The sequence below is a fragment of the Lasioglossum baleicum genome, chromosome 9 (assembly GCF_051020765.1).
Source record: "Lasioglossum baleicum chromosome 9, iyLasBale1, whole genome shotgun sequence".
Taxonomy (NCBI): Eukaryota; Metazoa; Arthropoda; class Insecta; order Hymenoptera; family Halictidae; genus Lasioglossum; species Lasioglossum baleicum.
In genome coordinates, this window is record NC_134937.1 from 880,580 (window position 1) to 893,129 (window position 12,550).

Genomic DNA, 12,550 nt, shown 5'->3' on the forward strand with positions numbered 1-12,550 from the left:
GGAGCTTCTAGTTTTTTGCAGCGGAGAATTCCGCAAATTTCGGACAACTCGGTTTACAAGACGTAGGGTTGAGGGGGTAACGAGAATAAGCATAGCATAAACTCGACCTCCTTTGAAAAGAGTTAGAGGATGAAGGAGCAGGAGAATTGCTCCTGTTTTGTCGCGAATGCGACGGCGATCGTGCTGCTGAAGGAGCACGACGCGTTCCCCTACCCTGCCCGGAATGGGCATTTAACCTTGAGGCAATTGCCTTCAATAGTGATTCTATTCTTTGAAACCTATTGTCAATAGGGTTGGAGGAACCAGAAGAAGATTTAGGTGTGGGAGAATCGCTGGAAGCAGCGCACACCCTAGAAGGACTGCTAGAAATTGCCCAAGTTTGTCTGCAATTTCTGCAACCTTGTCTAAATCGTTAAACTCTGTGGCTATTAACACCTCACGCTGATGCTCGGAAAGCTGTTCCAGAAATATTTGTCTAAGCACTGTATCCGTGCATCTACAGGCAGCGTTTAAATCACGCAATTGCCGTAAAATTTGAGATGGGCGACAGTCAACATTGACCTGTCCTCTTAAGAGTTTACGAAGATTCTCCTCATCAGTTGAGGCATAGACTTTGATGAGTCTAGCCTTAGCTCTAGTGAACATATCAGGGTATGGAGGCTCTTTAACCACAATATCGCTAATGTTAGCCATGGCATCGTCATCAAGAGAAGTGGCGAGATAGTCAAATTTGGCTGTCTCAGAAGAGACATTTGCACGGCGCAAAGACGCCTCGATCTGGTGGAACCAGAGTACCGGATTCTTTCTAGAGAAGGTGGGAATTTTTGGTATTTTTGCTACTGCGACCTGGGTCACCCCTTCGGAACTACTACTAGTAGAAGCTAAATTAGCCATAGAAGCTCTAATAATCGCGAGTTCGCGGCGCGTCTCTTCGAGCTGTGCCGCCAACGCAGCATTAGAGTCTGTATTCCGGTCTGAACTAGACATGTCGCAGCCTAAAAATGCAAAATGTAAGATAGGTAATGCGAAATACGGGCTACTACCCTAATACCGGTTCTATCAAGCTATTTCTACCCTTACGCAAATGCGTAGCACATACAATACCCTGATGTCACGCACAGGCGTGTTACAATGTCACTCCTAATGCTTTGCGAATGAGAAAACAAGTAGTTGTCACATGCGACACTTGTACTTGTTACTCGCAATATTAATCGAAAAATAACGATCGCGGAATCTCGGAGCAATCTGAAAATGTTCGCAACGCTCGAGGTATCACGCGAGAGTGTAAGAAATCGCGATAGCGAAATTATCTAATTTGAAGAAAGAAATACGCGAACTGTGTGATCGCGCAACACGCGCGAACTGTCAATGACGACGTAACCTAACCTGTTCGATCGCGGAACTGCCGATTTCAAAATGTTCGATTGTAGAGAAATGGGTTCGCGATTGTTCGAATGTTGCCCCCCAAACTAATCTTAGACAACTATTTCAAATTAAATAACGGATCGTGTGGACAAGGAATTGACTGGAGGAATCGCGTTTCGTTCGAGATCTGTTGGTGAACTCGTCAGTAAGGCTAATCCAACAGATCCTGCCTTAGACGCGCGCAGATCAAACCGTGTTGATCTGTATTGTAGTGAAATGTGCTGATCGTGTATGCAGCAATCACGTGAGACGCTCAAGCAAGACTGGTCAGTGTTACTCGTTCAGAGATTCGGAAACGAACTGCTGAAAGTACTGGACGTTGGTCTTAGCGAGAGGTCGGTTAGGCTCCTCGTGGGTGGAGAGGTTGACCTTAGACGAGGAAAGGGAAGTAGAATCTATTGTAATGAGGGAAAGAACTGTCCGGGTTGGTTCAGTCAACTCGTCGTTTACCAATCAGGACACCCTTAATTGTTCAAACTTCCTTCCATGGTGACTGAGAGGCTGGTCTAGTCGGAAGGAAGAGTGGGGTGCTACCTGGTATGAAGGCAAGAGCGGTAATTGACGTCGCTCGACGGTTGACTGTCGCCCCTTGACCGTATCCTTAAAGAATTGAATGTTTAACCTTGGACTGAGCTTAGCGAACGCGGGCGTACACATCTGGGGTTACACATCTGGGGTTGTAATTTATGACGGCGAGGGTTCTTTAGAGTTGTATCTTGAGTGACCGTGAATATTCTTAGCCCGGGACGAAGTAAGTATTCCGAGAATTGCCGGATGTACAAAATAACATTTGGCCGTACCTGAGTGACCGTAGCATAAATTATCTTCTAATCCGAAAAACGGTTGGTAACGGCTATATCATAAATAAAATACGAAGTCGACCCTTAAGCTCTTTATTTCGCGCGGCAGTACGGTTCACTGCAGATGCCATGGTTCTTTATGTTTAAAGGAGAATTTCCGTTAACGAATTTCTTGCGAGGAAAAACATTTCTTTGTGTAGGACTACGATCCGTTGCGACGGAACATGCTCCCCCTCGTTGATCGGTTCGATCGATCAATACATTATAAGACATTGACTCACTTGGTTTATGTTGAGACAGCAGCACTGGATGATTGTGCGCTGTTTGAATTAGGAAGAGGCGCTAGCCTCTTCACGTTTCGCGTGTACGTGCCGTTGATGGTACGAACGGTTACTGCCCTTATGATCCCGTCTGGCCCTGGATGAATTTGTTGTATTCGACCTAGATGCCAACACAATGGTGGCAGAGAATCGTCCTTCAGAAGTACAACAGTTCCGATGTTGATCTCGTGACCTCCCCTGGTCCACTTGGGACGAATATTACGCTGATGAACATATTCCTTGTGCCATCGTTTCCAGAAATCTTGTTTGACCTTCTGGATATGTTGCCAAGTAGACAGGCGATTGGATGGCGTTTGGCTGAAATCAGTCTCGGTAATGCACGTCAAAGAACCACCGATCAGGAAATGGCCCGGAGTAAGAGCGGACATGTCGTTCGGATCCGACGAGAGAGGTGTCAGAGGACGCGAATTGAGAATGGCTTCGACCTCGATAACGAATGTAGTAAATTGTTCATGTGTGAACAGTTCTATGCCGACGACTCGTTTCATGTGGTGTTTAAATGATTTGACGGCGGCCTCCCACAATCCACCGAAATGAGGTGATAACGCTGGCATGAAATGCCACGAAATTTCCTTGGCAGTTATAAAATGATGAAATTTCTCAGCCTTGGATAATGTTTGTTGAAGTGCGATTAACTCATTGTTCGCGCCAACGAAATTTGTACCATTATCTGAGTAAATGTTCTTGCAAATTCCTCGTCGCGCTATAAATCGTTTGAGAGCGGCAATGAATGCTTCTGTTGTCAAATCGCTGACGACCTCTAAATGGACGGCTTTAGTTGCAAAGCAAACAAAAACGGCCACGTATACCTTGACTCGGACTCGATTTCTGAATTGCCGCTCTTTTATGAAAAAAGGACCGCAATAGTCTATGCCGCTGGTCAGGAACGGGCGACCTTCGGTGACGCGCGCGGCAGGTAGGTTGTCCATAACATAATCGACGGGATTGGGGTTCATCCGGAAACACTTGATGCAGCCCCGAATGATTTGGCGTGTTGTATTTTTTCCGTCGATTGGCCAATATAACTGTCGTACGTCGTAGAGTGTGGCTGTAATCCCTGAATGATGGTTTTTCTGATGCGAATCTCGTATTATAAGTCTAGTAATGTGATGTCCCCGAGGCAATAATATCGGATGTTTTTGTTCGAAGGACAACGAGGAATTCTGTAGTCGTCCACCAACGCGCAGGATTCCTTCGTCGTCGAGAAATGGACACAACGGTTGTAATTTACTGGTGTTTGACAATTTTCCTACTTTTAAATCGTGAATATCCTGAGCAAAGGTGACGGCTTGCAATAGCTTTACTATTCGTTTATTAGAATCCTTTATTTCCTTAAGAGATAAAGGCCCTGTGTTTTGATCCTTGACTCGAAAGCGTAAACAATAGGCTACGATTCGTCGGAGTTTGTGTATGCACGAGTACCGCATCAAGATCTCATCAGTTAGGATGGTCGAACTGACTAGACAGGTTACTGAACGCAATTCCGGTAATTCTTCACATTTAGTGAATCTTGCGGGTGGCCATTCCGTTTGCTCTTTTGAGAGCCACTCAGGTCCGTTACGCCAAAGCGCATTGTTGTTGAACTCGGCTGCGGTGATTCCGCGAGAAATAAGGTCGGCTGGATTGTCTGCTGACCGAACATACCGCCATGATTGAATATCTGTTTTCCGTTGGATATCGGCTACTCGGTTCGCGACGAACGTCTTTAAAATTGACGGTTGCTTGAGCAACCAACCCAAGACGATGGTTGAATCTGTCCAGAAAGTGGTCTTGTCGATATTGTACGTCAATGCATTCCGCGTGGTTTGGAACAAGGTAGCTAATAATACTGCACCGCACAGTTCCAGTCGAGCCAATGTGATTTGGCTAAGTGGTGCGACTCGTGATTTGGCACAGAGTAGATGAGCGTGAATGGACCCGAATTTATCAATTGTTCGTATATATATACAGGCGCCGTAGGCTCTTTCGCTTGCGTCGCAAAACCCGTGTATTTCTGTTTGTCTCGCGTTGTTCAGTTTCACCAAACGATTAAATTCGATATTGTTGAGTTGTTGTATGTCACCCTTGAAGTTCATCCATTCTGTATGGATGTTGACTGGGACAGATTCGTCCCAAGTGATTTTTAAGGTCCATAGTTGTTGCATCAATATTTTGGCAACAATTGTAATGGGTCCGAGTAACCCGAGTGGATCATAGATCTTTGCTATGGTCGATAATATGGTTCGTTTGGTGATTTCCGTGGTTGCGGAAGGTTGAACTGAATATCGAATCGCGTCGTGTCTGGCGTCCCATGATACTCCTAATGTTTTCATGGTGGATTCATCACCGAGAATCCTTGGATGGATTAATTCCTTACTTAAGTTTGATAACAACCTCGGTTCGTTTGACGCCCACTGTCGAATATTGAGACCGCCTCTTTTCAATAGGGTGATTATTTGATGTTGCAACTTCTTCGCCTCCGCTAGCGAATCTGTACCGGTCAATAAATCATCGACGTACAGGTCTTTCTTAATTCGAGCCGCTGCTTCCGGAAAATCGCGTGCTTCGTCGTCTGCCAATTGGTGTAAGCATCGTATGGCTAAATAGGGAGCTGGCGCGAGCCCGAACGTAACAGTGTTTAATTCGTATGTATTGATTTCTTGGTGTGCGTCTCGCCATAATATTCTCTGGTAAACGCGATCTTCGGGTTGAACGAGGAATTGACGATACATTTTTTCGATATCTCCGGTAATAACGTAGGCATGCATTCGGAATCTTAATAGTAGCGACAGAAGGTCGTCTTGCAACGTGGGACCGATTCGAAGGGTGTCGTTCAACGAGAGATTCGTGCTTGTTTTGGCTGACCCGTCGAACACGACCCGGAGTTTGGTTGTTGAACTCGTTGGTTTTATGACTGCGTGATGTGGTAAATAAAACCCTGGTGCGTGCGTGTTCGTCACGCGTGTCATGTGTCCGAGTGAGCGATATTCGTCTATCACCTTTGTGTATTGATCTCTTAATTCCGGATCACGTTCTAACTTTCGTTCAAGCGTTCGAAAACGGTTCAAGGCGCGCGAATATGACTCTCCGAGTTGTTCCCGTTTTTCATTGAAGGGTAATGCTACAATGTATCGACCGGACTCGTTGCGTTTCACGGTTGCGGTAAAATGACTTTCACAAGCTTGATCTTCAAGTGATCGGAATTGTTTAACGGCTCCTTCCTCGATTTCCCAGAATCTTTGTAGTTCGAAATTTACGTTGGTAGAAAGGGTTCGATGATTCATTCGTGGTGTCGTGACGAAATCACCTCCTAAGATCCATCCGAATTGGGTCTTTTGTAATATAAGATCAACGTTGGTTTGTTTTGATAGGTTGATTTGCCCTATGCTGAGGCATGACAACACAGGTCCGGTCCCGAGCAACATATCAATCTTTCCCGGGTGATGAAAGTCTGGATCGGCCAGAGGCAAATTTGCTGGTATACGAAGGTCGGCTCGATCGATTTGATTATCTGGTGCTGTCCCTGCGATCCGCGGGATTGTGCAAAACGTTAGTGTTCGTTGATAATTTGTTAATCGTGATTTGACTGTGGCGGTCACGAGGCTGCTTGATGTGGTATTCAATTGATTTAAAGCTTCAATGACTGCTGTCTGACGGGTCGTCGGTAAGCCCGATCGTTTCGCGAGTTCGTCCGTGATGAGGTTTGCATTGGAACACGTGTCGATCAGCGTACGGCACAATATCGGATTGCGATCGCGATCTAGTATATAAATTCGTGCGGTGGTTAACAGACCGTTCGTTATTCCGTTTGACAAGAAAGTACGAGTAGGAAGCGATAACTGTCTGGCGATTCCCGATGCTAGTCAGGCCTCTGCAGTTGGAATTGTAGATTTCTGGTCAGTGTGAAGTCGAGTGTTATGTCTCTGTCCGCACATACGACATTGACCTCTGACGCAGTTCTCGAACTTGTGATTTGATTGCAGGCAGTTTTGGCACAATCTCGCGGTTCGCACGGCTGCCCAGCGATCGTCGATTGTCATATTCATGAATTTAGGACACGCGTAGGATTTGTGCGTTCGCGAGTTGCAGAACTTGCATGCTTGTTCAGAAGTCGTTGTCACGAATGTTCGTTTTCGAGGTACAGGTGATGATGAGATCTCTTTCGATCTCGTCGCGGATGTCCAGGATTTTTTCGAGGGTCGTGATCGCGTGCTTGTCGACGGACGGTGGGTTTCTGGCAACGCGGTTCTGAGTTGGTTTACTGCTGACGCGCGAGAGCTGCCTTGATGCGATGCGTTACGAAGGTGTTTAAACATCGCTGTTGGCATCTGCGTATCCAAAAATGTTTGTTCCCAAGTTCGGCGCGTCTCAGAATCCATACGATCGATCGCGATGCTGATAATAAAGTCATTCGCGATGTCCTCCCATGATCGGCCAAGGGTTTGCAGCGAACGGATGTGCGATTGAAGGTGGTTTACTAGATTGTTGATCGCGTCGGGCGTACTGTTTGGCATTGCCGGCGTTTCGAGCAGTAGTGCGGTGTGTCGGAGAACGAGTGCGCGTTGATTATCGTAAGTTTCCATTAATTGGGCCCATGCTGCTTGGTAGTTTACCTCGCTCATTGTGAATGATTCGATGGCGGCTTGTGCTTGTCCCGATACCGATAGTCTCAAATAGTTGAACCGTTGTATGTCTGTTAGTCCTGTGTGTTTTTGTATTAGACTTAAGAACGCGTCTTTAAAGGGTAGCCATTTTTCAAGGCGACCGTCGAATATTGGAAGATTCATTTTTGGCAGATGCACCCCGCTTATGCTAGTCGACGTGGACGGTGCCGGTGAATCTGTCACGGTTCTTGTCGATTGGCTAATGGTCGGTTCGAAACCTTCTAACAACTGTATCGCGTTAGCTAACGCGTCATCGTACACCGTGGTTACATCCTTGCGTTCAGTCTCGGTCTGATCGAAATCTTCATGATGCCCTATCTCATCTTGGGCGTCGTTGAAACCGTTGAATTGCTTTCTTAGACGATCTATTCGTTCGCGTAATTTTGTACGCGCGGTCGCGGAATCTTGATATTCTGTTAGCTCGTTAGTGAAGTTGGTCAAGTTGGATTTGAAAACACGTTGTTTGTGTTTGAGAGCGCGAATGCGTACGGTTGATTTGGCTGAATTAGCCATTTCGAAGAGTTCTGACTGGTATTTGTCACGTGTGGTTCCTGATCGGTTAATTCAATGTAACGTGCCTACCTTGAGCTGATCTGAACGTCTGCTGCCTTGGATGGACGATGTTGATTGTTGATGACGGCTAAGGCTCGTTGATTCCTCCAATCTCGTTGTTGTTGTTCTCACTGGATTGTTCGTACTTGCACTGCACTGTATTGCCACTAGGCCACCGGATCCGGCTCGAAGGACCAAATGTTCGATCGCGGAACTGCCGATTTCAAAATGTTCGATTGTAGAGAAATGGGTTCGCGATTGTTCGAATGTTGCCCGCCAAACTAATCTTAGACAACTGTTTCAATTTAAATAACGGATCGTGTGGATAAGGAATTGACTGGAGGAATCGCGTTTCGTTCTAGATCTGTTGGTGAACTCGTCAGTAAGGCTAATCCAACAGATCCTGCCTTAGACGCGCGCAGATCAAACCGTGTTGATCTGTATTGTAGTGAAATGTGCTGATCGTGTATGCAGCAATCACGTGAGACGCTCAAGCAAGACTGGTCAGTGTTACTCGTTGAGAGATTCGGAAGCGAACTGCTGAAAGTACTGGACGTTGGTCTTAGCGAGAGGTCGGTTAGGCTCCTCGTGGGTGGAGAGGTTGACCTTAGACAAGGAAAGGGAAGTAGAATCTATTGTAATGAGGGAAAGAACTGTCCGGGTTGGTTCAGTCAACTCGTCGTTTACCAATCAGGACACCCTTAATTGTTCAAACTTCCTTCCATGGTGACTGAGAGGCTGGTCTAGTCGGAAGGAAGAGTGGGGTGCTACCTGGTATGAAGGCAAGAGCGGTAATTGACGTCGCTCGACGGTTGACTGTCGCCCCTTGACCGTGTCCTTAAAGAATTGAATGTTTAACCTTGGACCGAGCTTAGCGAACGCGGGCGTACACATCTGGGGTTACACATCTGGGGTTGTAATTTATGACGGCGAGGATTCTTTAGAGTTGTATCTTGAGTGACCGTGAATATTCTTAACCCGGGACGAAGTAAGTATTCCGAGAATTGCCGGATGTACAAAATAACATTTGGCCGTACCTGAGTGACCGTAGCATAAATAATCTTCTAATCCGAAAAACGGTTGGTAACGGCTATATCGTAAATAAAATACGAAGTCGACCCTTAAGCTCTTTATTTCGCGCGGCAGTACGGTTCACTGCAGATGCCATGGTTCTTTATGTTTAAAGGAGAATTTCCGTTAACGAATTTCTTGCGAGGAAAAACATTTCTTTGTGTAGGACTACGATCCGTTGCGACGGAACACTTTATTTGTGGCAACGCGTGATATTTTTCGTGTATGATGTTCTCGGAATCTTCTGCAGTCCTTATTTCGAGCCTCCTGAGCTTCTTCCGAAAGCTGACCAATAGGTACAATGCAATTGCGAATTATGTCAGAGCTGTGATAGAACAATTTATGCAAAGTTACAGGCATAAAATACCAAGAATATGAATTTAAATATATATCCTTCGTTTCTAAACAGAAAGCATTGAATTTCTTTATATCAATCTATTGGCTGGAAGATATTGCTTGTAAAATGACTCCCAAGTTCTCTATTAAGTTCTGATCAATTCCTGTAATTTGTGAACTCGCAGCAGAATTTTTAAAAAATCGTCGAGCCGTGTTTCCGTCATTTGTGGAGCCATATCCCTGCTTTGGCATATCTATTCTAAGTCCCAATTTGTCCTTTTTACGTTGAATTTCACTCTTTCTCACCTTTAAATCAAATTTATCTTTTGCATCTCTTGCCATTTTTTTATGTGTAAATTTCTTTCGAAACGCTTCAAGTTTTCGTCCGCTTTTATTCCATTTTTCATTTATGCGACTGCAAATTTTAGAAATGTTAGTCCGTATAGATCTCTCAGCTTCTGTAGATTTTATTTCTATACATAATTTGTTTAAAATAGAATTATATATTATTGTTAAAATATATCAAAATGTACAGATGGCGCGTACATCGGGCGATGCGAACAATCTATGTTAGATCTATGTGTTTCGTGTTTAGTAAAATAAAGTTCAGTTCAGTTATATGTCTCATCATATAAACACGTGTTATTTAATAGGTTATGGGCCCAGAATAGGATATCAGATCCAGGGTAAATTAGTTCTCAGAAGTGAATTGTTTAACAAAGTTAGTTAAGAATGGCTTCAAACTCTCACTATTTAGCCAGTGTGCCGAAATTAAAAGGTCGCGAAAATTATGATGAGTGGGCTTTTGCTGCGGAGAATTTACTAGTCTTGGAAGGCATGGTGAAGTGCATCCGGGAAGACGCAGTAGCCGCGGAGGATGAAAAAGCCAGAGCCAGATTAATATTAACAATCGATCCATCGATTTTTGTGCATATCAAAGGGGAACGAACCGCAAAGGGACTATGGAACAAGCTAAGAAATTTGTTCGATGATTCGGGTTTTTCAAGAAGAATCAGCTTGCTACGTACTCTGATATCTATCAGACTAGAAAATTGTGAATCCATGACTTCCTACGTAACGAAGATAGTAGAAACAGGGCAGAGATTAATCGGAACGGGATTCAAGATCAACGACGAGTGGATAGGATCGCTATTGTTGGCTGGTCTACCTGAAAAATATTCGCCCATGATAATGGCGATCGAACATTCTGGAATACCTATTACAGCGGATGTTATAAAAACGAAGTTACTAGATATTCAGACGGAACCTAGTGAAATCGAGACCGGCAGCGCGTTCGCTAGCAAAGGTTGGCAATCGAAGAACAAAGATGGCAGCACTAGGATTTACAGCGATTATCGATCGACTTCAGATCCTAGATCGCAGTCTACCAACGTCACGTGCTATGGATGTAAACGCACAGGACATTATAGAAATCAGTGTCGCTACCTTAACGCTTCGGGAAACTACAAAAAGAACTCTAACGCATTCAGTGCAATATTTCTAAGTGGAAATTTTGAGAAAAGTGACTGGTACATTGACTCAGGTGCAAGTACACATATGACGGTGGATAAAAATATGATTCAAAAGGCTTCGTATAAACCATTGGTCACCGAGATAATAATTCCGAACAGATAACGGACTTGAGTTTTGCAGTAATGAATTTGAATTGTTCTTGAAAAATATGGGTATAGTGCATCAAAAAACAAACCCATACACACCAGAACAAAACGGTTTGTGTGAGAGAATGAATCGTACCGTGATAGAAAAGGCTAAATGCATGCTCTTCGACGCAAAACTACACAAGAAATTTTGGGCAGAAGCTGTAAACACAGCAGTATATCTGAGAAACAGATCCATCACATCAAGAGAAAAAGAAAAAACTCCTTTTGAAGTGTGGACAGGAAACAAACCAGACTTGAGTAATGTCCGAATATTTGGAAGTGAAGTAATGGTCCATGTACCGAAGGAAAAGAGACTGAAGTGGGATAAGAAATCCAAGAAACATATTCTTCTAGGTTATCCAGAAAACGTCAAAGGATACAGAATATATGATCCAAGTAAAGGAACAGTGTCAACAAGCAGAGATGTCATTGTGATTGAAAAAACAGAAGAAAAAGACACAACAGAAGTCTTGATAGAATTAAAAACGGAAGAAGTTATAGATTCAGTGGGGGACAAAGAAGAAATTAAACCAAAGGAAGAAATCAAACCAAATGAAGAAGACAAACCAAAGGAAGAACTCAAACCGGAGGAAGAAGAAGCGTTGAGAAGGTCCAAAAGAGTCAGGAAGGAACCAGCGAGATATGAATCTACAAATCTATGCATTGCTGAAACTCCAGATCCAGTGGACGAGCCAATAACATTTCACGAAGCTATGATGGGTCCGGACAAGGAAAAATGGAAGCAGGCGATGAAAGAAGAATTGGAGTCATTTGAGGAAAACAACGCTTGGGAACCTGCTGATGCTCCAGAAGAAGGGACCATAGTTCAGTGTAAGTGGGTGTTTAAAAAGAAATATGATAGTGAAAGAAAAGTGCGTTATAGAGCAAGACTCGTGGCAAAGGGTTTTAACCAAATACCAGGAGTAGACTTTAATGAGACTTTTTCACCGGTAGTTAGACATTCAACTTTAAGATTGTTATTCGCTTTAAGTGTAAAATTAAAATTAGATATAACTCACTTAGATGTTACAACGGCCTTTCTTAACGGTCCTTTAGAAGAAACAATATTCATGACAGTACCTGAAGGTCTTGAGACAGTTCATAAAAACAAAGTTTTAAAATTAAAAAAGGCCATCTATGGGCTGAAACAGTCATCGAGAGCATGGTACAAGAGAGTAGAAGATTGCTTATGTAACTTAGGTTTCAAAAGGTCTGAAATAGAACCATGTTTATTTACAAGAATGAATGGACCTGTAAAAGTCATTGTAGCATTGTATGTAGATGACTTCTTTGTATTCTCAAACAGTACAGAAGAAACAAAAAAACTTAAACAAGTGTTAAGCTCCAACTTTAAAATTAAGGACTTGGGTCAGCTCACACAATGTTTAGGTATGCGTGTTAAAATAGATAAAAAGTCAAATATAATAACCTTAGATCAGGAGCAATATATTGATCAGCTTTTGAATACATTTAATGTATCGGAAAGTAATCCGGCAGACACTCCAATGGAGAGTGGGTTGAATTTAGTTAAAGAAGAAAACTGTAAGTCTAATATTCCCTTTCAACAGCTGATCGGTAGTCTAACATATTTAGCTATGCTGACAAGACCAGATATAGCATATTCAGTAAGCTACTTAAGCCAGTTTAATAAGTGCTATGGTGATACACACTGGATCCATGCGAAAAGGATCTTAAAATATTTAAAGAAAACAAAAAGACTC

At 43.6% G+C, this 12,550-nt stretch overlaps 2 protein-coding genes across 2 annotated transcripts; both read right to left on the minus strand.

Annotated features, from left to right (window-relative positions):
- Positions 1 to 2,511: 2,511 nt before the first annotated feature.
- On the minus strand, positions 2,512 to 5,970 carry LOC143212467 (uncharacterized). The gene has a single exon (XM_076431326.1). It carries the CDS (start codon positions 5,968 to 5,970, stop codon positions 2,512 to 2,514), a length of 3,459 nt encoding a protein of 1,152 aa, XP_076287441.1.
- Positions 5,971 to 6,394: 424 nt separating this feature from the next.
- On the minus strand, positions 6,395 to 9,145 carry LOC143211890 (uncharacterized). The gene has a single exon (XM_076429987.1). The coding sequence runs from the start codon at positions 7,720 to 7,722 to the stop codon at positions 6,409 to 6,411; it is 1,314 nt and encodes a 437-aa protein (XP_076286102.1). The 5' UTR covers positions 7,723 to 9,145; the 3' UTR covers positions 6,395 to 6,408.
- Between the last annotated feature and the right edge of the window lie 3,405 nt (positions 9,146 to 12,550).

Excerpts from the sequence above, each read along its gene's own strand:
- LOC143212467 (XM_076431326.1), bottom strand. The coding sequence starts at position 5,970 with ATGTTGCTCGGGACCGGACCTGTGTTGTCATGCCTCAGCATAGGGCAA.
- LOC143211890 (XM_076429987.1), bottom strand. The coding sequence starts at position 7,722 with ATGGCTAATTCAGCCAAATCAACCGTACGCATTCGCGCTCTCAAACAC.